This window comes from Heteronotia binoei, chromosome 11, assembly GCF_032191835.1.
Source record: "Heteronotia binoei isolate CCM8104 ecotype False Entrance Well chromosome 11, APGP_CSIRO_Hbin_v1, whole genome shotgun sequence".
In the NCBI taxonomy this organism is placed as follows: domain Eukaryota; kingdom Metazoa; phylum Chordata; class Lepidosauria; order Squamata; family Gekkonidae; genus Heteronotia; species Heteronotia binoei.
In genome coordinates this window covers 65,194,851-65,222,680 of record NC_083233.1, presented here as the reverse complement: position 1 = coordinate 65,222,680, position 27,830 = coordinate 65,194,851, and the positions used below count along the sequence as shown (strand labels likewise).

The window sequence follows — 27,830 nt, the reverse complement described above, 5'->3', positions numbered from 1 at the left end:
AATGTTGAAGTTCTTATACCACCACCAGCTACTAATCAATGTTTGCCTTCCAGACTGGAAAGCAACAGGAGAAACTTGGATCCTAGGCTTTTCTTTAAGAAGCTGACAGCAATCACTTCATGCAAGAAGCAGGATTCAGCCAGGGCCAACTTGACGTCTGAGGCAAGATTCCTCCTTGCCATTTTCTTTTGCATTGCTTTTCTGATGTGTTGCTGCAAGGAGAGTCTGTAAAGAGGACCCTTTTAGATGTTCATCTCTCAAATATTTGCCTGTTGTCGATACTTTTTCGGAAGTTTAGAAAAAATGAGCTGAAAGCAGCAACATGGAAGTAGATGCCTCCCCTCCCCTCTAACCTCTATGGAGTGCAAAAGAGAGCACAGGAGGTATTCTAGGACAAACTGCTGGATTATACAGACTGCCCCTTTACAGGTTATGCAACCAAATATTACACAACTTAAGAAAACTTTATACAAGACAGAATTTGCATATTTGTGTTCTTTATTTCATCTTAATACAACTTGTTTAGAAAGTCTCCCGTCCTCTGATGTATCCCAAATTTACATTCTAATAGTTTCCATAGTAGAAATTACTCTGCCAATGTTAATCATTTAGTAAAAACAAAACCTGTGACAAGTTTTAAAAATAATGCTTAAAGGTTAATCCAGTGATTTTTTTTTTAAATGAGCACTAGTAGGCCACAAAACAGAATTTGTCTTTTTCTTAAAGCTCACATAAAGCAAGAGCCTGAAGTCCTGATTCAATACAATCAGATTAAGACTATAGTGGCCAGAAGGGTGGGACTGAATTTCTGTTCAAGTGTTGTACTGTCAGTATATTTTAGATAACTTTTCACTGAGAGTTTTAAGAATGACTCGGGAGGCAAGACACCAAACACGGGCCATACAATTTTGTGGAAGATTCTTCCACAAGTCTCACCAAATGCATAGGACTGAAGGAATGCAGGGTGCTTCGTCAGTCCCACCCAAAGCCATGGGTTGAACTTAACTATAGGGGGGAAATGGAATAGCCCATGTACTCTTTTAATTTGTCTTGCATGTAAAACAAGCATGGCTTCCTATGCTTTAGAAAGGGGGAGGGGGAGATACCCCAGTTAAAAGGTGGACTTACTGCTGTTGGGTACCCTTCCTCTTTAAGGATGTCAGAAATCTAAAGCTTGCCGCAGTACAAGAAAGCTGTGCTACTCGCCTAACCTTTCTGGCAAGAGGAACATTACTTTTTCAACGCAGTTGTCAAAAAGTGTCTTTATCAGTGCATGTTATGTGCTGAAAGGCAGCAGAGCTCTTCTGAAAAACAGTTGACAGCATGTTCATACAAGAGCATGTACAGTTATACTCCTATCTTAATACATTCATTCCACCATTTATATAGACATTCTGAATTTCATACTTAAACACATCCATTCAAGACAGCATGTATAACTGGGGGGGGGGCATTGCTTCAGCTTATCCTCTGTATGTGCCTGTTTGCCCCTCTGTGCATTGGTTCAAGCAGAGATTTTTGCTCTCTTGTGTTAAGTGTATCTCTCAGAGGTGAAAAGCTAAAGAAAAAACTCAAAGTACTATTGCCCTGATGAAAAACAATGCATATTTGAAGCAGCCTGGACTATTACATTATTTTGCATTCTGAAGCAAACCAATTCTTAAATAATAGTTGGAAAAAACTAGCTCTTGCCACTTGTTTATTGCTCCCCAACTGTTTTATGTTTTCTGGTCACACGTCCACTGTGCAGAGAGGCTCGCTACCAGGTTGAGCTGATTCTACAATCGTCATCTTGGGCTTCTTTCGTGTTTCCTCCTAAAATATAAGAAGCCAGCCAGGGTTATACACAATCCTGGCCCTTACAGGGGATAAACATTCTAAACTTCCACAGACACAACTGGACTTGTCCCACTCGGTTAGGAAAATGCAGAACTGCCTCTTAAACAGGAGTCACTATGCCAGCAGACAGCTAAGTGACAAAAGGCAATGACATGGAGGCTACCAAAGTCCACATTTTTATAAGCTGGGGAAAACAATAGTGCAAACCAAAAGCAATCACTCACGCTCCTGACCAGCCACAAGAGGCAGCCTTTATTACTGCCCATAGTTTTGTGCAACAGTAAGAAGTCCATTTCATCATGTGGCCAGTGAAACCAGCATCCAGTTACATGGTGCAAGTGACAGAAACAATCTAGAAGGGATTTCTACCATGGTTGATTGACAGAGGGGAAAGTCTCACTCAACACATATGAGCATATCTGAAACACTTGCAAACCCAAGCAAAAATTTTTTAAAAAAAATTATAGTTGGAAAAATATTAAACAGGAGAGCAAAACAAACATAGAGTAAATATCTGGCTCTTAAAAGGCATTGATTGTGTGCAAGCCCTGAAGGCAATTCATTAAAAAGATCTACACCAATGTGAGATATGCCCATGTTCTCAGAAGTCAAAAGTAAGAAGGCACTCACCCTTTCTTGCGCCAGCTTCCTCATTTCTTCCTGTAACTTGTTCAGAATGTGTAGATTTGGCTTGTTCTTTTTGGCATACTGCTGAAGCTCTATCACACTTTTATCGGACGTTTCCTGCAATAAAAGGTGAAAGGAAGAGCTGCGTGTGGCATTTCATTTCAACTTTAAATTTTAAAATGGCTACTACAGTTCAGCTGAGAGCTAAGAGGGCCCACACACACACCGTCTGCATGTGCAGGGTGCACCATATCAACCATCTTCACAACAAAACAGCTTTCAATGATAAGGGGGCTTGGTTGTTGTTTTGGTAGCATAACCAAAGTTTTAGAGACCACAGCAAAAAAACAAGCATCCCCCCGCTCCCCGCAAGAGCATCAATCTTCAAGAGCAGGCAAGACGAGTGTATCACCTTACCTGTTTCACCATCTTACTGCTCTCTCTACCATACATGCGCAATAACGAGCCCCAGTTTTTCACATGTGGGTGAAGCAGCTGTAGGATTTTCTGAGATGCCAACTGTTTTCCAACTCTCTTATTTTTACCTGCATAATCACCATGAAAACAAAGTTGGAAATATCAAGCTCCTAAAATCAAATTTTTAGGTGACTGGCAGTATTTGCAAGCATGAAGCAGAAAGCTAACCCTCCAGTATTTGCTTAGTTTTGTAAAAAAAAATCCCTGAGCAATTCTGAAGCTGTGCCTTTCTCTTTTTGCTCATGTCCTTTTCCCCTGATCATCATCTGCTCTAAGGTAGTTCCTTCTCTCTGCTTGTAAGGCCCTCTCATATCAGGGCAAGTAAAGGACAGTGAGAAGGGGAGCAGGACTTGGGATGCGGATGCTGCTGCTTCAGCACCCAAGAAACAGCACACTTTGGGAATATGGAAGGAGGGTGGGGCTCAATGCAATGGATTTCCAGTTTTTAAATGTATGTGTGTATGGGCACGCCAGGAACATAAACGTATGATTTTTCTGTGTGTGCAGCTTTGTTTTAGAGACCTGCAAGGCACCCACATGTGAACAGCAACTTAAAAATGCTGGTTTCAGTTCTTACATCATAGCTTTCTAAAAATCTATGTGGTAAGCCCACAGGTACTGTGAACAGACTTGAAGAAATACAGATTTTAAAGTCAACTATTAGCTTTCAAATACTGACTAGTTCCCTTAACCAAGACACCTACTGAATTCTTCCCATTTTTCAGGAAAGCTTCTGCCAGAAACATAAGGCTGAGACTCCTAGCAGCGTCGCATCAGAAAGTAGTGGCTTTCCTGCCTCTCTTCCCCCATCTCTGTATCCCCTTATGCCTCCTGGTATTAGGTTTCTCTGGCTCAGTGTACCCAAAGGGGGGGTGGCATGAGGGACAATAAGAATCTGAATCTTGGTAGAAGCTAAAATCACCCTCCACTCTTTTACAAGCAGAAAAGCCATTCTCTTCAGGGAGTTACTATTTGCACTGATAGAGCAGTGTCACAAGATCCAAACTACAGTTACTACTAGCAGTAGCAAGCATATTTATTACAGTTGCAAATATTGGAGAAAGATCAGTGAACACTGGATAGTAATCTAACTCTCCCTCCTGGGCTATTTCTATAGAAAAAACCCAGCAGGAACTTATTTGCATATTAGGCCACACACCCCTGACACCAAGCCAGCCGGAACTGTGTTCCTATGCCTTCCTGCTCAAAATTCCTGTCTCCCTATATTCAGCAAACTGAGTCAATCACTGGTTCAACAGCCCCTACAACATGGTAACCAGGATTGTTCTGGCTGAGCCATTTGTCAATGAGGGGACATATTACTTAGTAGTAATTTACAGGCTGAGCAGACAGTGCTTGCAACCTATTACTGGTAATCCAGACACAATTTTAGTATTTCTTCTGTTTCTAATCTCCAAGCATTGTCAAATCTTACCAAGAAGATGGTCTCTCAGCATGAGATAAACAACTGTAGTCCTGATGTCCATCTGAGGTCCATCTAAGTACTGGTGATCTCAGTCATGAGAATTTTACCATCAAGTGTTATGGAACAAAAATATTAAAGAACAAAAATACCTTTTAACAGGTATTCAAGCCAGCCATCATACTTACACCAGCCACGTACTGTGTGCTTCCCACATGTCATGACGTATTCACTCTTCTGATTTTTACCAGGAATCACTTCAAACTTTATGGATGTATCACCCATTCCATGGTTTCTTAAAGACAGGTTGAATAAAAGGAGGAGGAGGGGTGTCTTAGCCAAGCAATTTACAAAAAGTAACTGAACTGTGTCTGATCAAATACATCAAGTCTGGGATATGGCCAAGTGAAACAATTACCTTTTTCACCAGACATTTTAAGCAGCCTCCCACTACCACACCCGCAAAGTCTAAAACTTGCCTTTTGGGTTGAACAAGTCTACCCACAAAATGTAGGCTTCTTAACATTAGGAAGCAGGGAAAAAAAAAAATCAAAAGATGACATTGCAGGAATCCAGGCAAAACTAAACACTATTAAGTCTCAATGGTTTCACTAGAACAAGATTAGAATATGTGCAACTTCAGAATTTAAACTAACAGGACTTTGAAAAGTTGGGACTTTCGGAACAACTGTGCCAAAGGTAAACATTTTTTTAAAAAGATACCAGTGTACCACTACACATGCACACACAAAAATCTACACCTTTCCACACTCAGTGAAGTAAACTTCCATGACTGAAAGTTGACTTTAATTCAAACTTTGCTTCTCATGCGAAGTGTGTTGATGCTACAGCATAATGTAGGCAGAAGTACAGGTGAACTCACTTTGAGGCACATTCTACTCCCAACCATTCAGCTGATCAAGGCACACTACACTTCTCTCAAGTGTGAGGCTGACACTATTTCAGTCAGATTTAAAGCAGATGGAAGAGCAAAGGAAGCTTATTTGGAGAAGAGCTAATGTAGCAGCACACCTTGATCTATAAAGCCACATTATCAGCTCACTGCCTTACCTTTTAAGGCACTCATGAAGGATTTGATATGGAGACAAGAGTCCAGCTTTACTGGTCAGTTCATATACCCGTGAGTCCTCAATACTGATATGGTTAAAATACTACAACAAAATTGGTAAATCATAAATCATTTAGACGTTGATATAAGGTAGGTATTTCAACTTTACTTTAAACAAAGCCTAAATGAATGAAATTCTAAGGTACCCTGCTTAGTTCCAACACAGCCTAAGGACTGTGCTACTGACCTGTCCACATGATATGGATGCTTTTTGGATGGCTGTGGTGACTTGGGAAGTTGATTTCAGGTAAGCATTCAGTTTGTTCCCTTCACCCCGCCTCCCTTCCACGTCAAGGAAAAACAAACCTAATACCACTTGTTTATATATATATTGTGGTTCTGGGTCAAAAAAAGCAATTGCAGATAATTCTGTAAAGCAATGGGTTAGACACATCTGACTTTTCTAGCTTTGATGTGTTTGTAAGTAAAAAAGAATCAAAGGAAAGTCTCCAGTTACAGAAGCGTTCATATATTTTGGATTTAAGCAGGGCTTTTTTGTAGCAGGAACTCTTTGGCGTGTTAGGCCACACTCCTCTTATGTAGCCAATCCTTCAAGAGCTCTTCTTATAGGGCCTTCCTGTAAGTTCTTAGAGGATTGGCTACATCAGGAGTGAGTGGCCTAATACGCAAAGGAGTTCCTGCTACAAAAAAAGCCTCTATTTAAGTATTAACACTAAGACATTGTACACAGAAAACAGTTCATCAGAAAGCTGTTTCTCTGTTAATATTAATTCCTGAAGACTTGAAAATGTATACATGAAAAGCTATTCAAGTGTAAGAAAACCAGAACATTAAAAGTGAACTTTTTGCGCTGGATTTTTAAAAATACGTGAGTTAGGACCCATTAAAAATGCAACCTTACATACATTTACTTCAGAGTCAAGTCTTACTCAAAGCAATATGAGTGTGCTGCAAGTCATACCTCTAGTTCTTCACTGTCTTTGGGCTTCTCCTCAGAGGTCTGCTTAACAAAGTCAGGAATGAGGATTTCCAGTGTTGCTCGGGCTACAGAACAAGTTATTGCAATGGTTAGGGAACTGCCGTAATAGGATTCCACAGACCTGTATTTCTCCAAAGAATGCAGATAACAGCAATTTGAGTCATTTTTGTAGTAGAGATCTTTTCTTGTAAGAAATCCTGCTCACTTTCCAGAGTCAGTATACAACTGCTATTATCTCACTAGGGATATACAGCTAGATGTTTATTAAGCCAAAATGTAACCTCATAGGGGCCCATTGATAAGCACTGGACAAGCTGCAAATCTAAACAAAGGATTTCTGTTATTTAGGTGAAATAATATTCCCTCTAAGCTGCAGAGGCTTGTGAGCAAAAATTCTACTTTGTGAGCTACTGGAATTAACATTGTGAGTTACTGCATAAATTAATGTGCTTTTGGATCATCCTTCCTAAGCTAAGACAAAAACGTGTGAGCTGGAGGCTAAAAATGTGTGAGCTAGCTCATGCTAACTCAGCTTAGAGGGAACACTGGTGAAGTCATAATTCTTCTAATGTACTCTGCTTCTTTGTCATTTGGTTTCATTTCCAGAACTACCAGAAGTGGCAGAGGATTCGCTCAGCAGATCAGTCTGGTTGGATTATATCCTCATCAGGTACTAGTTGGCCCATCTCATCAGCAGGACAATCCCAGTTGGTGTTTGTGCAGAGCTTCCATTTTCTCAGGATTTTCGAAAATGTGCCAGTTGTAGTTAAGCAAAAATCCTGTTCGTGTTAGCTATTCTGTTCTTTACATTTCTCGTTGCCATCTACTAGGACTGGGTCTTTGCTTGCACATGCTTTAAGACCAGAGGAAAGGGGAGAAAATAAGGAGAGAGGTATAGTTGCAGGCTCCCCACCTATTTCCCAGAGTCTGTTTACAGTAATTTACATCCTTGCCCCTTGCACATATGTAAGGAGGAAATGCAAGAGATATGCAATGAAGGATCAGATAAATCTCAATGTGATTTAAATTTAGAATCCAAACTCTGAGAGACACTGGCGAGTCCATTTGGTTTTAAGTAAAACTGGAATTTATGGGTGACTATCCCCACCTGCACTTTGCTGTGTTATGGAGCATACAAATGTTTTACCCATATCATGTCTATGATATGAAAAGGAGTGCAGAGAGGTGAGGCCCAGAACAGATTAGGATTAAATTCTCCTTGCCCAAACACTCATTTCTTGTGAAAACTGGTAAATGTTACTGTGTCCCACCACCCCAACATTAGTACCCTGAAAAAAGAGGAGAAAAGCTCACATATCCTAGTTCATACCTCCCTGACTAGGAAAGTTAACTCCATACAGAGTGGGATCATTTTTTCTCAACTGACAGCTGGAGAAGAGAATCCCTTGGGTGACTGATCCAGTCCCTGAAAATTTTATGCCAACCAGGGGGAGTGGGTAAAATGTGTGCAAAACTGCAGTATATGGATCAGCTTATCACTAGCCATTAAATTCAACTGCTTAAAAACATGCTGGGTTTTTTTTGATCCATTTACATTATTCTGCATCTATACCCTGCCCTTCTAACTGTACTTCTGAGATTACAGATACAGCAACGGATGTTAACCAAATAAATAGTATGCAATTTTCTTCAACATTTATAACTTCTTTAATTTTTTCAGTTAAGGGTACTCAGTTGAATGCTGAGTAAGCCTCCAGATTATTTACTAAAGAGTAAGTCCCATAATTGCTACTGGAAGTTACTATATGCATACATAAAATATGCCTATTTTATGCTGTGGGTTCAATCATCTATATTCAATTAACTCTAACTTCAATATGGTTACATTACCAGCTTTATTCTTGGCAAGTTTTTTGCTGCTTGCAGTTCCCGCTCCATACGTCACTCCATCAATAACAACAGAGGCTCCAAAAGGCTCACTTGGATTCTCTTCAATGAAGGAAGAGAGAAAAATTGGAAACCAAAGTATTTTACTGTTACTCCATCTACATTACCAAAGTGTCTGATTAACTCTCCTGTGTCATATAGAAGTGTCATTTGCCCATAATATTATGGAGACAGAATTCTTCTGTCACAGGTTTACAGAAGATCACCACTCTTCAAAACCACGTTATTGTGACAGAACTTCTTGAAAAACAGCTAAGAGTCCGAGAATGATGTAAGATCAGGTACCACTATAAAGGATACAACTGGTCAAGGACAATCTCCTAATGCCTTAGCAGTTACCAGACCATGTACTTGCCATTAACATTTTTAATTGGAAAAGCTACACAGTACAATAAGTTATGTTCTCTTGACATACCTCCATTGTTTTTTCTTGGGGGGGAGGGACAATGCATACTCCAGGTGCAATGCCCGTGCTCTAACAAAGGTAAGCAACTCCTGCCATACATGCTAAATAGTGGCATGGCACACCATTTTACTCAGCACTGGCTCTCCACCCAAGGAACAAACCCAAGTCCCTGGATTTGCTGTCAGCCTCTTCCAAGCATGTCCCTTCCTCCCCACCATTTTATGCTTGCTGAGACACCAACACAGTAAGTCTGGTGTTTGTGCCAAAAAAGTTGCCTGCCTCTGTTCTAGAATGTGACTGTATTCTGTGAAAGAAAGTCTTACACAGTACAGTCAGCTTTTCTGAAATAATTGGCCCATTAATATAACTACGTCAAAGTACATTCTAGACATCACAGTCAACCATCCACTCTATAAAAATGCAGTTCTGAAGACTTACCACATTCAAAGAAAATGTAAACAGGGCGAACCTTTAGGACCCGTTGCATATATTCATGCAGGATGCAAACTTCAGACTTCCCATTGGGATTAATAACAAATTCTAGAAAAAGACATTTCAGGTACGCTGTTAAGTTCTTTTAAGATGTGTGCTACAAACAACACAGCAACTCTTAACAACAGATTAAGAGACTTATTAGAACTTAATCACAAAGTCTTTCTAATACCATTGTGTACACAATAATTACTAGGGCAAGTTCAGGCTCAATTGCCAAAGGGCCAAATGCAAGCTAAACCACGAGCAACTTTGAGGATGAGTAAAATGCAAGACAGAAGAGGGCTTTAGCATACAGAGAGAGGTAACTGGCTGAGTGTGAGTCCCTTACTTTTAGAATACTTCCCACTTCAGAGTAAGAACAAACCCTCTACAACCACATATTCTGATGCCTAGAGGTTACAATAACTTGGATATTTTATTATTCCTGTTTCTGTAAAGTACAATAATTGGAGTTTACTCTGTTTTGTGCCTACTCCTATCTGAGCAGAACCATCTAAAATAAAGTCACCCTCCTACCACTTCCCATTCCTCAAAATAAAGTTCAACATGTAGGTAGGTCATGCTTAGAGATGTAAAATTCCTGGATTTTTTAAGAAAGCTTTTCCCCATTTTTTTTAAATGGGAATTTTGGAAAAAAACTATATATGCAATTATTTACTGTCCTTATCAAACTGAAACTAATGTTACTGCTTTAATGACTTAAAATGCATCACATAACTTATGTCACATATAAAATTGAATTATATGATATATCTATGGGATTTAAAAGTTAAAGTTACTGCAAGGTAGCGCAGCAAGCTACTTTTACCCAATCTATGGGTACATGTGTCACAGTGCTTTGAGGGAGAAGTGAAAAGGTCAACCACATCAGCTCAAAAGGACAACAGAAAGCCTGCAACTGTTGAGAAACAATGAAAGCCCTCATAATGTTCCCCTCATAAAAGCCAAGTATCCTTCTAGGTGCAGAAATGTGCCTTGTATTTAATGTGCCTTGTATGTCTACAGAATGCCCATCTTATCCTTAAAAGAATATCACTCCTTTCAAAGAGAAAATATTTCGTATATTTCGTATATTTCCCCCCACCTTGTACTCTCCCAAATTTCCAGTTTATCAGAAAAAATGAAAAAAGGCCTCAGGAAAAAAAAGGAAACCTATTCCCCACCCCCCGAGCCTTCACATCTCTTATCATTCTATAGTTTTCAACTAAAATTCATACTGGAGAAGCCTTGCTGTAACAAGAAAGCAGCATTTTGCTTATATGAATAAGCTTGATGGAATCACAGCATAAGAACATATGAGAAGTCATGTTGGATAAGGCCAATGGCCCATCTAGTCCAACACTCTATGTCACACAGTGGCCAAAAAAACCCACAAGTGCCATCAGGAGGTTCACAAGTGGGGCTAGAAGCCCTTCCACTTTGCCTGCCCCCCCAAAACACCAAGAATACAGAGCATCACTGCCCCAGACAGTTCAAATAATATGCTCTGGCTAATAGCCACTGATTGACCTCTGCTCCATATTTTTATCCAATCCCCTCTTGAAGCTGACTATGCTTGTAGCTACCGCCACCTCCTGTGGCAGTGAATTCCACATGTTAATCACCCTTTGGGTGAAGAAGTACTTCCTTTTATCCGTTCTAACCCGACTGCTCAGCAATTTCATTGAATGTCCACAAGTTCTCGTATTGTGAGAAAGGGAGAAAAGTCCTTATTTTTCTACTTTCTCCATCCCATGCATAATCTTGTAAACCTCTATCATGTCACCCCACAGTCGATGTTTCTCCAAGCTAAAGAGCCTCAAGCGTTTTAACTTTTCTTCATAGGGAAAATGTTCCAAATCTTTAATCATTCTAGTTACTGTGGGTGGTGGTGAAAACACCATCAAGTGGCAGAGGACCTAGGGCAATCTTTTATGGCAACCTTGTAGGATTTTCAAGGTAAAAGGCATTCGGAGGGTTTTTTGCCATTGCCTGCTTCTTCATAGTTACCCTGACTTTCCTTGGTGGCCTCCAACCCAAATACTAACCCGGACTGCCCCCCTACTTAGTTTCCAAGATCTGACAAGATCAGGCTAGCCCATCCAGCTCAGAGCACCTAGCTATATAGGAAATAAAAATGAACATTTTCTCACATGGAATGGTGCAAAGTCATTATGCTTCAGAAAAGCCGGGGAAAGAATACATCTCAAATCCCTTAACAAAAGAAAATTCCTATAGCCATGAAACTTACTATAAAAACGTTTTTAATGCAGTTTTAAGAATGTACAAAGCTTGCACAACAGAAGGCTTCTTTCAGTCAGTACTATGAACACCCTAATGGGGAAAAGTCCATTTTTAAAAGGCAGTCTGTTTAAACGCTGCACACAATAAGATAGGGGAAACTGCTTAGTATTACAGATAATAATTTTGTTCAGCCCTTCCACAAACTGGCTGCGCAATCTTAAATGAACATTTAATTTTCAAGTAGAATTAGGTGTTTGTGTAAGCAACCTGTTCAGCAAGGCAGTCAAGTCACTTTTATATTAAAGTGTGTATTTAACATGTTGCTTACTACCTGATGCCTTCTCTAATAAGAGTTTAAAAAAAAGCAAAGTTAATTAAGGAGAGCTGATGTCAACACTTCAGCCCCACATCAACATAACATTACAATGTACATGCACAGACCCAAGGGGAGGGGGGAAAGGATGATTTCTCACTACAGACTCTGAAAATGCATAGGGGAAAGCAAAGGCCCTATGTTACATTCAAAAGATAGCATCACCTGAACGAAACATTTATACTGGTGGGTAGAGAATTTTAAACTTCCTGTGGAAAACTGTTTTTCACCTTCAAGGGCAGAATACCAGGCAGAAGAATTAATGTAATGAATAAAAATAGACTATTACCTCTGAAAACAAAAATTATGCTTAACAGCTAGCATTCCATTTTTAAAGGCAGCTGTTATTAGTGAGCAGACAATCAATTCTTCCCACTTAGTCACCTGCTGTAATTTCAGGCACATCCAAATCAGAGAAATTTTACTATGCTGCTCAGATTTGGACCTGACTTCTGGGGGGCATGAGGTTTTTCTGTCCTTGCCAATAAATACCATGATGAAATTTTAAATGGTAAGTAGTCATGTATGTAGTGTCAAGTGCTGCACAATCCCCATCAATGACGACCTCTATGATGGTGAATCGTATCAGGTTTATTCAATTAATGAAGACCTTATAGTGCCAAGATTGTACCTTGGTAGAACCGAGTCCCTCAGGTCCAGGCAGTTACAGGTTTGAATGAGCGCCTTTTTCTCTACCAATGAAGCATCCCCTCCCCCCCGCACCCTCCATTATCATTTCCAGCTAAAGCAAGTTACTTCAGCAGTGAAACTCTGAGCATGAAAGTCTGGACCAGAATGGAAGTACTCATGGAAAGAAGCATTCTTGACATGTAGTAGGCTTCTTGATATTATGATATGCTTGATAGACCAGTCAAATGGCTAAATGCTCCAAGCCTAACTCCGTATTCTCAATTTCAAGTTGACAATGGAATGATTCAGGTTGTTTCCAGAAATACAAGCCATGTTCACAAGGCTGTAAATCTAAGTGCTTTTTACAAATCAGGATGTGTCAAACATCACAGACCTAAAAAGCTGAAGACAAATATCTGGTGCTCAGAAGTCTTTCAGTGAATGGCAAATAAATCTCAATGCAAATCTGTTGCCTCAAAACGTACCTTTCTTTGTAGGTGCATCTTGTACAGACAAAGTAATCAGCTTTTGATTGGCTGGTAGAATGGGCCGCTCAGACTCTGCCTGTTTTCTCTTCATCTCACGGTTGAACTGCCGCCTCTCTGCCCAGGTTCTGAACTTTTTTACAGTTACTTGCTCAAAATCAAAACGCTTTTCAAGGTAATGTCTAAAATCTTCCAGGTCTAGAAAAATAAACACATCCAGTTGTTTCACATGCTACAGAAGTACCACCAACTCAGTTCTTTCCTATCTACTGGAAGTCCTCCGACCAAGGAATGTGACACCACTTACAGCATACAAAGTTTTAGCCTGATTTAAGCATCATTGCTTCTATAACATGATTCTTGCACAAAGTGCTTCCCTGCACAATACATAATTAACTCGCACAACTCACTGCTATATGGTGTAATTATAACAACTAATTTAGACGGCTTTAAAAGAAACCCATGAACAGTGGGCTCATCAAAAGCTGTTAGATGCAATATCTACAGGGAAGCATTATGGTTTGGAGTAACAATTCCTCCTGAAAACAATAGGAAGAGGCTCTGGCCACTACACCTGTAGGGGGTCTTTGGGGTATGAGGGAAACAGGGTTGGTTGACCTGGTCCAGGAGACACTAACTGCCTCTTTTCAGGTGGGAGCAGTTCCAATAGCCTTGAAGGAGGTGGTTGTGAGACCCTTCCTGAAAAAGGCATCCATCACTCCTTGATCCCAATTATCTAAACAACTACCGCCTATTGGCTCATATGCCATTATTCAAGACAAGGTGCTCAAGTGGTGGCAGCTATGCAGTTTCAGACGGTCTTGGAAAAGGCAGATTATCTAGACCCATTTCAATCTGGTCTGAGACCTGGGTTTGGGACTGAAATGGCCTTGGATGTCCTGACCGATGACCGTTGCCAGGACAGTAAAGGGGACAGCATGTCCTTGCTGATTTTCCAGGGCCTTTCAGCAGCTTTTGATACAGTCAACCATGGTGTCCTTCTGGAGAGACTGGCTGAATTGGGAGTGGGGGAGTACATCAGTCATTCTGTTGACTGAATCTAGAAAGTGATGCTGAGGTACCATTGTTCAGCTCCTTGGCATTTATGCTGTTGGGTCCCTCAGTGTTCCATCTTGTCCCCTGGACTAGATTATCTCAATCATGGTAAGGTTTTAAAATGTTTACATGCAATGCCTTAGTTTGTGCCATTTAACATTTACACCAACTAAATTATGCAAGAAACCATGGTCATTCCCATGCTACTTGCAACTTCTGCTTTTCCCAAGGTTTCAAAACAAGGACTTGGTCTCCTAGCTTGAAGATCTGACTCACACTGTTTGCAAACGTGAAGGAGACCCAAGACACTCAGTTTTCTGCACTTACCTACTGATTCGTCTTTGCACACTTCCACTTTGGCCTTAACTTGACCTAAGGCTCCTTGTGCTGCATCTCCCCCAGAAGGGTCTTTCTCATCTAAAGTCCCTGAATCAGCACCCGTGGAGTCTGGCTCCTCTGCTTGGCACTCTGATTCTAAAGACTTATCCATGAGTTTTATAGGTGATACTTCGCCATTTGGTGTTATGTCATTATTTTGTTCCCGTTCCTCGTTCTCCTTCATCTTCTTGTAATGCAAACAAGGAATGCTACTCAAAGGAGGGTCATGTTTCTGCAAATATAATTGTACAAATGAAAACCAGAGAACCATAAAACACATCTAGTATCTGACATCAGTATTGAAAGTTTGCTGTACACACTGATCTCTTATTTAGCAACACTACAAAACACCTGAGTATCTTTAGCATGGGAGGAAAAATTAAGCATAGCATTTGGATCTCCACAGTTCTCAAGTGTGTTGACATGTTCAGCAATTTCTGAAAGGAAAGCACATGGATAAACAAATGAGAAACAACCCATGGACGTATAGAGACGAAGTTTCTCCCCATACTTTCAATGAGATTCAGCTATTGAACTGTAATCAGAGTGCCGTCCAAGCATTAATGCAATTCATCAGATATGTCTTTTTAAAAAGCTCATTTTAATGAAGGCAGCATCTGATGGATTGTACCCCATATTTTTAAAAATCTTGGCAACTCATTTGATGATCTTGTGTCCATTTTTTTCTCAGGTGGAAACATGAATAAGGTAACTCTGGAATCTAGACTGATTCAGGGGGAAAGTCATGTTGATCTGAAGCAAGAGAACAAAGTACGAGTCCAGTGGCACTGGACTCAAACTCTGTTCTAGAATCTAAAATTTTTGAAATACTTAATTTTAATATATACTCAAGCTAATAACATTAAAGCAGACAGTGCTTTCCTCTATATAACAAGTATGTTACTGTTCTTGGCAGCAAAATTGTTATCTTCAGCTTGGTATCTCACCAAGCTACTGTGGAGGATGCCTTTCTGAACCAAAGTTGAGTTTTACAGACCTGATTCTGACCTCCTTATGTCACTGGGACTTTCAGTTGGCATTTCTTGCACAGCCCACCATTTCCTATGAAGTCATGAAGACCCTCCCCAAAGCAGAATGTTATATGGTGTAGGTGTGTGTAGAGGAATATTATATGGCATAGATGTATGTGTTTGTTTTTGTCATGGAGGGGAGGCAACACCCAACTGGACATGCCCAAACCTTTGAAGGTTAAGTCTTTCAGTTTTCTTAAATTACTGAGTTTTGATCCATACCCTTATACTTCCTGTTCCCAAGAAGTAAGGTCTGGACCAGGTAACAACTCTGGATTCTCTGTGGAGATATACAGGAATGCCTGAGTTATGGAATGTCATGATCCATCCATCAGGCAAGGGCTCTGTAGGAGGGCGGCCACGGCCTAAAAAAAAAGAGAAAGCCACTTGTAAAATTCAGTTTCCCCCCATTATTTAAAACTTCTGAGAAAAGAAGATTTACAAAAATAAAAGCCTGCAATCCTAAATAAATGTACCTACAAACCAATAACTGTAGTTGACCAACCAATACGTTACTAGCAGATCGATTCTACCACTCAGAACTACTGAAGGTCCCACCTTTATTCAAGCCATACAAAACACATCAATGCCTCATGACAAATTTCAAAAAACACTTCAAACAGCATGTATCTCTACTCCATATCTGAAGTTAGCAGGCAATTTGCCATTCAGAGTGAAACTGTCTTCTGATCAGCAAGCAGCACATGAAAGCAAAACTGATGAAGCTGAAAATCAACCAAAGTACTGTGAAATTTTTATTTTCCACAATACTGATTTCCATTTATTTTCAAAATCAGAAGTATTTTCCAAATATTGTTTTGGCTTTGGTATATTAACTGCAACAAGCACTCCGGATTCCAAAACTTGATGAAGCCAAACCTTTGACAGCCTTGCCTCTCGGCAGTGACAGTAAACTGCAGCATAAAAAGCTATAATAACAAAAAAGGCAACTGCAACCCAAGACTTGGTGCTGGGGGTGGGACACAGAATTCTCTTGAGCATTTGAGGATGTAACCTTCAGATACAGTTTAGGTCATGCTGCTCACATGGTCCAGCGTAGACTACATACTTTAAACTGGGAGTTCAAATGCTAGACTGTTTTTTATACTCTACTTTTACCAGAGCCTCAATCATACTACTAATGACAGTGAATGATTAAAGCTTTTAACTTTCTCTTTGCTGATCATCCTTTTTTATCTGTCACTTTTATATCTATCTTTCCTTCATTAGGGAAGAGAGAAATGAAGTCAATTCTTATTTCAATCATAACTACCATTCATATGCACTCATTCATTTTCTGTACCTACTAAAGGCATAACTTGAATTAGTCCTCAATGATATGCATGTTTGACAGCAGTTCTGCCTAACCTCAGCAAAAATTACTTCTGAGTAAACATGCAGTGGATTTGCCAGCTAATCATGAGAATCTTCAAGAAGTTTATTGATTCCACAGATAGCCATCTTTAATGCTTGTAAGGCCTTCCAAAACTCCCTGTATTTAAGTAACAGCATAACAATGGTGTCCTCAGTTTTCAGTGAAGCGGCTGAACCTTTACCTCCACAAATTTCATGCTCAATAAGTACCAGAAGTACCCATCTTTAAGACAAAGGCAAACTACAATACATGATTTTCATAACCTGTGACCCATCAAGCCAAACACATCCCAGCCATGCACTGCATACCATACATGAAGCTAACTTCTGCTGCTTGCTGAAAGACCACACATACATAGAAGTCATCAAGTATCCAGCAAGCTACAATACAAGAATGGTGGGCCAGAAGTTGGGAGGGCTTGATGTAACTTATGAAGTGGTTCACTTAAAGAATTTATCTTCCCAGATGTTTATCTTCCCAAACTGAAAATATGCCTCTGTGCATCTGCATGTGTAAAACACAGGTGATTTATGGTGACCACAGCAAGGGACATTCAAGGCCATTTGCCACTGCTTTCATGTGTAGCATTAGAAATAATTAAACAACTTACTTTTAAGAACAGTTTTTATTTTGGTCATCATGGGTTGCACACTTGTCTCCCCATCAGACTGATGGTCACTCTCCCCTGCATATTTCTCATCAATTCTCCTTTTCTTGGGAACACAAAGGCCCTCTTCCAGCAGAGCATCCACATCATTATCAAATTCATCCTGAAAGATACATTGTCATATACTTGTGCCCCTACAGTCACTCCCCTTTTGAGACCATGCTGACCACACAAGGTTTGTCCAGACATCCACAAATTCTAAGGTAATTAAAAAATCAGTGGCCATGTTTTAAATGAATTATTAGTATTATACTTTTTCATATCCATTTTAAAAGCTTATGTTCCAAGATTTAACATAGCACATCATACATTCTTAGCATTTTCCAAATGTATCTTTTGCATTAAGGAATTCTTTTACTGAAAAATTAACTGTATGATTAAAGTTATGAAGGCAGACATTTTAAATACGTAAATTCTAGAGAAATTCCTGCCTTAGGTATATTTCTATTCATGATCCAGAAATCAGATTTCCTTACCTCATAAGAATAGTTCAAGGTCTCTTCATCCACTTTGTCACTCTGAACAATCGCTTTAGATGTAAACCCTCCTTCTTCATCTATTTCCATCAAGTTGTCAGTAAAGTCTTCTAAATCATCCAGAACTGCATACTCCACTCGCTTTTCTTGATCTACATCATTCTCATCATCTTTTTTGTCGTCGGTTTCACCAGCTACCCGAACAGCTTGACCATTACTACCCCCAAAAGGACAAACATGCATATCACCATTGACATTATTAACACCTAAACCTGAATCTGTCTCATAACCTTGCTCAGCTCCAGTGTACAGAACTTTTCTGTCTTTGCTTTTGCAGCTTTCTGTAAAGCTAACACTAATCTTCACATCTTTAAGCAACTTAAGATCAGGGGTGAACTTTCTAACTGAAGGCGCATGACGAGCAGTTCTTGGACTTTGGTCGCTATTAGGCTCTACAATAAGACGACTTTTGTAGCATGAAGATCCCTTTGTGAGAAGCTGCGTTCTGCTGACAATGTGCGCGTCCCCAGCAGGGGTATCTGACTGTCCATCACCACCAGAGCCAACGTCCATTACCTCTGCGTCACTGGACGTTTGCAGGGGAGGTGGTGGAGGCTGTTCATTAGGCGGCAGTGGTGGGGGACAAGAATCATTCTCCACATTCACTTCTGTTGCTGGCTCTTTTGGAAGGGGAGGTGCATTTTCATACGTCTCCATAATTAAAACGTTTTTTTAAAAAAAACAAGGCTTTAAAGTATATAATCTATATTCCTAACATGCAGAAGTCCATCAGGAAAGGTTTTTGTCATGCTCTATTCAATATGCAACACTGATGATTCAGTTAAGCTGACTACATTGTTCTTTTCATTAATGTAGACAGCTTTCAGAATCACTGTCTCAATTACTGGAAATCACAATGCATTCAGCTTAAATAGCTGAAGTCGAAGTACAGAGCATCTTCACTGGCCGCATGCAGGTGTCCTTGTCTTCTTTCAACCTACAAAGACAAAAATGCATTGTCACAGAGAAGTTCCAACTTTTCCATTGTTCTATTATAAAGCAAATTCCACAATGCAAAATTTAGGACATCCCTTTTACCTTTATGCTATTAAACAGTAACAGATATTTGTGCTGCCTGAATTCAGCTGAAGCAGATGATGTGTAAAACATCTTAATAGAACCATGGCAGAGGCATTCTTTTCCCATTCTTTAGAACAGATCACTAAAAGTACTTTAAATAACTGTCACTGGCCCACAATACTGTGGAAATCTAATGGCAAATGTATAATCTTGCTTCAGAATGGCACTTCCATTCCCTTCACACCATTCAGCAATACACAGTGGTTAACAACTCCAGCTATGAAATGGCTGGTTCTGATTAAAATCCACTAAGATTTAGCCCACCATATTTAATAAACCAAAGAACAGCAACAGGAGCCGACCTTACAGGTTGTTGTAAAGATTACAGAAGGTGTTTTGAGCAATTTAAAAGAAAAATGCACAAATAATGTCTATTGCTATTCTCTACGATGCCCAGAGAATCTCCAGTGTGGCCTCCCTTCACTGTGTACTCACAGTTGATAGATGCACAATGCAGGCAATATTGTACATATGAACTACATGTACTTTGCCCAACTGGAAGTAATAAAGCATGAGTATAAAATTCATCTTGCATGAAGGATTCAAGCTACTGACTGATGTTCAGCAGGTGAAATCAAGCAAATATTTTTTATGGGTTTTGCCTGGAAGATACTTCAGAAGAGCTTCTACCAAAAGACTCCATAAACATTTTATTACTGGTCCTATATTTGAAACCTATATACAAACAGAAAATCCTTAAAGTACATTGTGTTCTAAATACATACGTATTTCAATGCTCTCCGTAGTGATCATGGAGACAGATGGGATATTCTTACCTGTTGCTAATTGATTTCTCCAAGTCCCTTTATATAAATTTACATGGTTTTAAGTCTTCCTACCAGCAGGGAATGGAGGCACTGACTCTCCTCATCCACCCTTCAAAACACAGCTGGAGGAATCTGCTCAACTCAAACTTTTACCAAGCAGACATACTACCCTAAATATTTCAAGAATCACAGGAGAGAAAGCAGACTAAGAACAACCCATGCCTCTTTCTTATGGCTCCTCAACAAATTAATCTATTCATTTGAAAAGATGACAGTACCAGATGGAGGGAAAGAAAGGAGAGAGGCACAAAAATTGCCCTGGGTAGATGGGGAAGATTAAAGGGTAAGGGTGGGAATAAGAGCCTGCTTTCATTTCTGTTTCATCACCTGTACTGCTACTTGTTAGAGGCAGTACTGGAGAAATACCATCTTTGGAAAAGATCCAGTACTGTCTGGATTGGATTTAAAGTTGTATTTTGTCTGCTGCTTTCAATAAGAAAGAGCATCAACAACAGATAACTGTCAAACTTTGTAGCAGGAAGGGGGGAATATATCACAATAATGCAGTTAGTATGATGTGATAGGGAGACCCAAGTTAAAATCCCCCTCAGCCCTGAAACTCAATGCATTTGGCTTGGTTCACACACTCAGTATAACCTATCCCAGTGGGCTGTTGTGAGAATGAAACAGAGCAGCAGCACATATGCTGTCCTGAGGAAGGGTAGGATAAAAATGTGATAGACAGACTGATGAATTACATGCTGATTTTCTTCTGAAGTGTGCATAATGTATGAATACAATATTCTATGACCATTAAAGGAAACACTATTATACCAGTATTTTTCTCAGCAAACATGCATAGCACGGAAGTAAGAGATGCCTGTCTGCATGCTATGAGGACCTATCAGCTCACATCTTTATATGAAGTATTTATTTAGAACATTTTAATGCCTTTTCTCCAAGCACATGCCTAAGGAGCCTTACAAGCAAAAAGTAATAAAAACAAAACATTAAGAGATATTTTAAAAGCCAGCATTAAAAAACCCCTCTGGGCCAATTAGGCTTCCAAGATGTATGCAGTTTGTGAAAATTGTGGGTATGAGCATATTTCATTTTATATATCTGCTGTGGAAAAACATCAGCACACCACCACAAACATGTCTCCAAATGGTTTTCAATTAAAATGGTTATCGAGGACATCTACCCAAAAGAAGTTTCATTTATATAAGTACAGACAAGAAAGCTACCATATTAAGCAAGTCTTACTTGCACTTAATATTCAGTTCTAACCATAGCTACCTATCAGGACCCAAGGACTTTCAATTTTAGTGAAACGTATTTACAAATCAAGATTCAAAGTTGTAGTGTATTTAACTTATCAGAATGAGTTATATTATTTCAGTACTTTATCTCCACTGATTGTTACTCCCCAATAAAACTGATTTTTAATGGGGGGAAAAAAGCTGACTTACTTCAATGATGCAATACGTTAAAACAAATACCCAAGACCTACAAGGACCAGACCATGCCTAAAAGGCTACAGCACAGCTAGTGTACCTGCTCAGAGCAAGGCTAAAGCAATGTCCCTTGGTGTTCAGAGAAGTCTCATGTTGCAAGGTTCATATTTTTTAAAAAATCATATTTAAATCCAATAAACTTCACACTGCAACTCATGAGGAACATTAGTATGAAAGGAAAGTGGCTTTAACCTGAACGGAGAAGGGGCACAAACAGGACTAATGTATTCAAAGAAAGGCAGAAACATGCTAGAGCACGGGTGTCAAACTCATTTGTTATGAGGGCCAGATCTGGCACAAATGAGACCTTGTTGGGCTGGGCCATGTCAGGTTGGGCCGAGCCATGTCGGGTCGGGCCATGTATGTACCTATTTAAGATTTTTTAGCAGATATATAAATTTTATTTAAAAACACAAACACAAATGTATTTTTTAAAAAACTTAAAACATGCTTAAAATATTAGCACTCATTGGTCTTAAGGATGCGTTGGCTCTTTAAGGAAGCTCTGGCTCTTTCCTTTTTTCCCTAGGGGACTGGGGGGAGGGAGCCTCAGCCAATGGAGAAATAGGTTTTGCTCTGTAGCTCCTGAGCAATTGAGCAGGCCGGACAGAGCAAGCTGTTATGCAGAAGGAAGCAAGAGAGGGAAAAGTAAGCAGAAGACAGCCAATTGCTCGGGGGCCTGATAGGAGCCCTCTGGAAATGCATGTTTGACACCCCTGTGCTAGAGGAAAAAATATTCAAGTTTTCCATTGTTAGTGAAAGGCAAAGTAACCTCCTACCACTTTGGGGCAAACAATGGCAGTATGTAGCATTTAAAAATAAATATCCTTTGAGACTAGTGTTAAAATCTGGGGATTTTTTTTTGGGGGGGGGGTACAATCTCATCCCTGTGTTGCAAAAAAAAAAAAAATGGATTCAAATCACTACTTGTGCCATGGAAGTTCACAAGGTAATCTCATACCAGTTACACTCTCATTTTAAGAGCATACGAAAGCTTACATTCTGAATAAAACTTAGTTGGTCTTAAAGGAGCACTTGTCTACTGCTTTGTTCTGTTGCTTCAGACCAACACCGCTGCCTACTGGGATCTACCTCACACATTTGTTGTAAAGATTAAATGGAGGAACAGGAGAACAATACAAGTTGCTTTGAGTCCCCATTGGGAAAAACGTACGAACTTATTAAATAGCCCATTCACACATAATGAACATAAGCACAAATACATGCAGAGTGTGTGTGTGTTTTTTTAAGGATACATGTATCTGTGCTCATGGTGTGAAGTACACAATACTGTAAGTAACAGAGAGAAGCACAGAAGTAGTTCTGAACATGATACAGCATTGCTCTGCTTTGGAGGGGTCCTATCCTAATTGATGCTTACCACCCTGTAGGAAAATTAAGTGAAGGGCTTCTCACGGTTGACAGATACAACTAGGAACTGCTACACCAGTAATATAAAGAGTACCCAGCGGTAGCATAAGTTTGGGCAGGCAGAGAAAGTACTCCTGGAACCACCAAGCAATGACAGAGCATTCTGTTTGCAGAGAAAGACAAAAAGTCAAAAGGTGGAGGATGGATAATTTTAAGAGTTCTGTAGCATTACCCAGTGGCATTTACAATCTGTGATACAGATTACAGAAGCACTGTAGTGATAATCTGGCAGCCATCACCACCACTACTTGCATACCAACAAGAATTCAGATGACAGCCAACTGTAATAACATACATGTGGGCTCCTTTGTGAATGAGAGCAAGTCTTCCCAATGCTTATTATGAAAATTCTTTTAAATTGGAAATGTCAGGGACGAAACCTGAGCTCCTAGGCTGGGGTTTAGAATTATTTTGGCAAATGCATACAATAAAAGGGCAACATCATCCTTATGCATACAATAAAAGGGCAACATCACCCACCCCTGCCTCTAAAATAAATTCAAGAAGGTAAATATGAATAGCTTTCCTTCTCAGACAGCAGCAGTTTGCTCTAGCAGGAACATCAACACTAGGATATCCCTCTTCCCCCAATTCTGCACTTCTTTATACTAAACAAGACCAGTGCTGCATATTCTGCCTGGTAGTAGCTCTTCAAGACCACAGTGAAGAGGTCTCACCCTTTAATAGGAAAGGCTGGAAAGACTGAGGATTCTTGCAAAAAAAAGAAAGAAAAATAATATTGTGGCACCTTAGGGACTTAACAGATTTGCTGCCCTATCAACTATAGAACCCTATAGAATAAACAAACTTCAGATATTAACAGAACTAGCTACAATGTAACATGTTAAGCCTACAATTAATCTAGAGAAAGAAAAAGTTGAGGAAATTAGGATCGCCTGACCTGAACACCTACCACTTCCCTTTCAGCAGGTATTTCAAACCTGAGCCTGGTCTCAAGCTCCAGTCTGAGGGCACTTAAAAAATAGCCCTGCCTAAGGTGAACCAGTAGTAGCAGCACGCAACAGGCACACCACCCACCAGTGTTCCCTCTAAACTGAGTTAGGGTGAGCTAGCTCACAGATTTTGAGCCTCCAGCTCACACAATTTTTGTCTTAGCTCAGGAAGGATGACCCCAGAGCACAATAATTTATGCAGCAGCTCACAACTTTAATGCCAGTAGCTCACAAAGTAGATTTTTTGCTCACAAGGCTCCAGCTTAGAGGGAACATTGCACATCACCTGTTTTTTAAATTACATTGTTGGGCTGTAGATTTCTGGATAAGTGGCATTTAAAAAAAAAAGAGAAAAGTTTACGCCTTGAGTATTCAGCGTGGGAGCAACAAAAATCTAAAATAAATATGTACGATCTGTCAGCGTTTTTATGGTGCCACAAAACTCTCTTCTAGAAAAACCCGCGATTGAAACTGAGCCCTCAATGCACGCGAGGCCTGTGTTTTGCCACGCGGCGACAGCCGTTTTCTGTTAAACCGCCAGGATGGAGAAAGAACGGGGGGGGGGGGAACGGGAGCCCACTATTGGAGAAAGAAGCCCCCTGGGCATTTTCCCGCTCCCGAAACTGGTCGCCACGGGATACTGGTCCCCCTCCCCTTTGGGCCATCTAAGAGGAGCAAGGCCTGGGCGAGTGGGCGCGCTCTCTCCGTCTCGTCACCAGCGTGGAGGAAGGCGGAGCGGAAGCTCCGGGAGGTGGCCAGGCCGCGCAGGCCCCGTTCTTCACCGCGCCCTGCCGGAGCCCACAGGCCCGGCACCCACCTGGGCCATGCCCGGAGTTCCCCTGCAGTCGCTCCTCTACGGCTCGCCCCTTTTTGTTTTGATTAGTTTTGTAGCTGCCTCCGCCCGCCACCTATCCGAGGCGAGGGGAAGGAACGCGCCGGAGGCGTCTTCGGTTCTTTCGCTCTTCCTCAGCCGCCTCAGCTTTGCCCCCCTCAGACCAGCCGCTCGCCCTGCGCCGCCGCCATCTTTAAACGTCTCGTTCCTAAAAGCGCCTCTCTCCCCGCCTCCCTTCAGAGTTCACTCGACTCGACCAATCAGCGACGAGGGCCAAGCGCAGTGTGCCTCGCGCTATTTTCTTTTTTTTTTTTTAACTTGGACCAGCCGGCTCAGGTACTGTTCGAGGCGCGGCAACCAATAGAAGAAGCGAACGGCTGGAGAGAATGACCAATAAGAGGAGAGTGGGGCGGGGCAGGAGAGGAGGAGGTAGCTGGGAGATGGAGGATGAAGAAAGGGAGATGGGGATGGGGCCATTGAGAGGGGATGCCTGAAGGGCGGAGGAGCTTACAGTGTAGGGAAAATAGTTTTGTAGTGCTCTCTTTAGAGTCCAGTAGCACTCTTAAGACTCTTGAATTATTTCTACACAGGAGTCCTGTATTAAAGGTACAGAATGGTTCCCCCTCCCGTTATGTTAACAGCTTATTAGTTCTGTTGGCAGCTTTTAGACTTTTCTCAAGTAGGTTTGAATTTTATATAATTATATTTCTCCAGAACTGGCTTTATGCACGCAAACTAATGTAAACCACAAATTTGGTTCTCAGATTATGAGGGTCCTTTCAAATGACTAAATTTCCTTTTAGTTTAGGAACTCAGCGTGGCTTAAGCTGCCCTGCATTTTGCTTTGTACTTCCTACATTTTATGTCTTCCTTCCGTTAAAATACTACCTGCTTAAAAGACGGAAAGTTTTTATTATTTTATTCATAAACTTCTGCAGACTAAAGCTTGCTTCACATTATCTGACGACGTTGGCTCTATCCGGCAAAATTTATACTGCAATAAAAAGGCTTGTTAGTCTAAGGTATCACAAAAACATACAGAATTTTGAAAATAAAATATAAAAGCATCATAAAATTGTAAACAGCCTCTGAAAAAATTTGAAGGATAATCCACTCATTGCTGGGCAAAATGTGTAGAGCAAGGGTCATCAGGGGTGTCAAACATGCGGTTCGGGGGCCATCTTCCTTCTCCCCCTCTTGCTTCCTTCTGCATAACAACTTGTTTTGCAAGGTTTGCTCAGTTGCACAGTGGAGCTACTAAGCCAAGCCTCTCTTCTTTCTATTGGCTGAGGCTCCCCCCCCAAGTCCCTGGGGCAGGAAGGAAGGAAAGAGCCAGAGCTTCCTTTGCCCAGTTCCCTGGATCCCATGGGAGAAATTTTTAAAAAGCATCTTTAAGACCAATGAGTACTAACATTTTAAGCATGTTTTTAAGTTTTTAAAAAAATATATATTTGTGCTTGTCTGTGTTCTTTATAAAATTTGCTACCTAATCTTAAATAGGCACACACGTGGCCTGGCCCGACATGGTTCGGCCCGACAAGGTCTCATTTATGTCAGATCTGGCCCTCATAACAAATGAGTTCGACACCACTGGTGTAGACTGAGCATAAAGCAAGACAGATCCATTGTCTCAACCAGGGGTCTCTAATTTGTTGCTCATAGATACCATGACACCCACTGATTTTTTCCCGCTGGTGCTTGCCAAGTGTTTTTAGGAAGTGAGTGAGGCCAGAGGGGCTTTTGCCCAGCAAAGCTTCTTCTTGGCCATTGGTGTTTTGATTGGCTGTGTAGATTTTTTTTTTAAGACGCTGCTCTGGGCCAGTGGTTCAGTGTTAAAGCTGCAGTACTGCAGTCCTAAGCTCTGCTCACGACCTGAGTTCAATCCCAGTGAAAGCTGGTTCAGGTAGCCGGCTCAAGGTTGACTCAGCCTTCCATCCTTCCGAGGTCACTAAAATGAGTACCCAGTTTGCTGGAGGGGGGGTGGGGGTGGGGAGGTAGATGACTGGGGAAGGTAGTGGCAAACCACCCCGTGAAAAGTCTGCTGTGAAAACTTGAAAGCAGTGTCACTCCAGAGTCGGAAACGACTGGTGCTTGCACAGGGGACCTTTTTGGGTTGCCAATCCCCAGATGGGGGCAGGGGATCCCCTGGTTTGGAGGCCCTCCCCTCGCTTCAGGGTCGTCAGAAAGCGGGGGGAGGGGAGGGAAATGTCTGCTGGGAACTCTTTTATTCCCTATGGAGATGTATTCCCATAGGAAATAACGGAGAATGGATCCGTGGGTATCTGGGGCTCAGGGGGGGGGCTGTTTTTTGAGGTAGAGGCACCAAATTTTCAGTATCTAGTGCCTCTCCCCAAAATATCCCCCAAGTTTCAAAACGATTGGACCAGGGGGTCCAATTCTATGAGCCCCAAAAGAAGGTGCCCTTATCCTTCATTATTTCCTATGGAAGGAAGGCATTGAAAAGGAGTGCCATCCCTTTAAATGTGATGGCCAGAATTCCCTTTGGAGTTCAATTATGCTTGTTACAGCCTTGATCTTGGCTCCACCCCTAATGTCTCCTGGCTCCACTCCCGAAGTCCCCAGATATTTCTTAAATTGGAGTTGGCAACCCTAGGACCTTTCCTTTCCTTGGCAGCAGGTGGGTCTTCACTCGGTACAAGGATCTTCACTGTGTAACTGAAGGTAAGCTGTGGCAGCCTTTTTCCTGGGCGGCTCCACCTCTGGTGTCTGACAACCATTTTGTGTGCCAGATTTCCAGGGGACTACAGGGTCAAAAAGTCGAGGACTTGCTCTTTTAAGCCATATCTGGCAGTTTCCTATGTTGATATGACATATCTATACTCCCACCACTATTATTACATAAATAACCTTATGAAAGGATGTTGCTGTTGTTCAGTCGCACAGTCGAGTTCGACTCTTTGCGACCCCGTGGACAAAGTCACCCCAGGCCCTCTTGTCTTCCACCATCCTCCGAAGTCTGCTCAAATTCGTGTTTGTTACATCAGTAACACTGTCCAGCCATCTCATCTTTTGCCATCCCCTTCTTCTTTTGCCTTCTGTCTTTCCTAGCATCAGGATCTTCTCCAGGGAGTGCTCCCTTCTCATTGGGTGGCCAAAGTATTTGAGCTTCAGCTTCAGCATCTGACCTTCCAGGGGACAGTCTGGGTTGATTTTTCTTAGGACTGTGATTTGATCTTCTTGCAGTCCAAGGGACTCTCAAGAGGATAGGTGGAACCAAATACCTAGAGCACA

General features: G+C 41.1%; 1 protein-coding gene across 1 annotated transcript; it reads right to left on the bottom strand.

Annotated features, from left to right (window-relative positions):
• Positions 1-480: 480 nt before the first annotated feature.
• DGCR8 (DGCR8 microprocessor complex subunit) lies at positions 481-24,806 on the bottom strand. Its single transcript, XM_060249522.1, has 14 exons — positions 24,564-24,806; positions 17,939-18,935; positions 17,406-17,565; positions 15,643-15,785; positions 14,339-14,621; positions 12,956-13,153; positions 9,188-9,289; positions 8,287-8,385; positions 6,418-6,500; positions 5,438-5,538; positions 4,555-4,661; positions 2,884-3,011; positions 2,470-2,583; positions 481-1,815 (listed from the first exon to the last, which is right to left on the bottom strand). The coding sequence occupies exons 2-14, from the start codon at positions 18,653-18,655 to the stop codon at positions 1,732-1,734; spliced, it is 2,319 nt and encodes a 772-aa protein (XP_060105505.1). The 5' UTR covers positions 18,656-18,935; positions 24,564-24,806; the 3' UTR covers positions 481-1,731.
• Positions 24,807-27,830: the final 3,024 nt, after the last annotated feature.

Excerpts from the sequence above, each read along its gene's own strand:
- DGCR8 (XM_060249522.1), bottom strand. The coding sequence starts at position 18,655 with ATGGAGACGTATGAAAATGCACCTCCCCTTCCAAAAGAGCCAGCAACA. Across the intron at positions 9,290-12,955 it reads AGATGCACCTACAAAGAAAG|AATTTGTTATTAATCCCAAT; the intron begins GTACGTTTTGAG and ends GTCTTTTTCTAG. Across the intron at positions 3,012-4,554 it reads GCACACAGTACGTGGCTGGT|GTAAAAATAAGAGAGTTGGA; the intron begins GTAAGTATGATG and ends GTGATTATGCAG.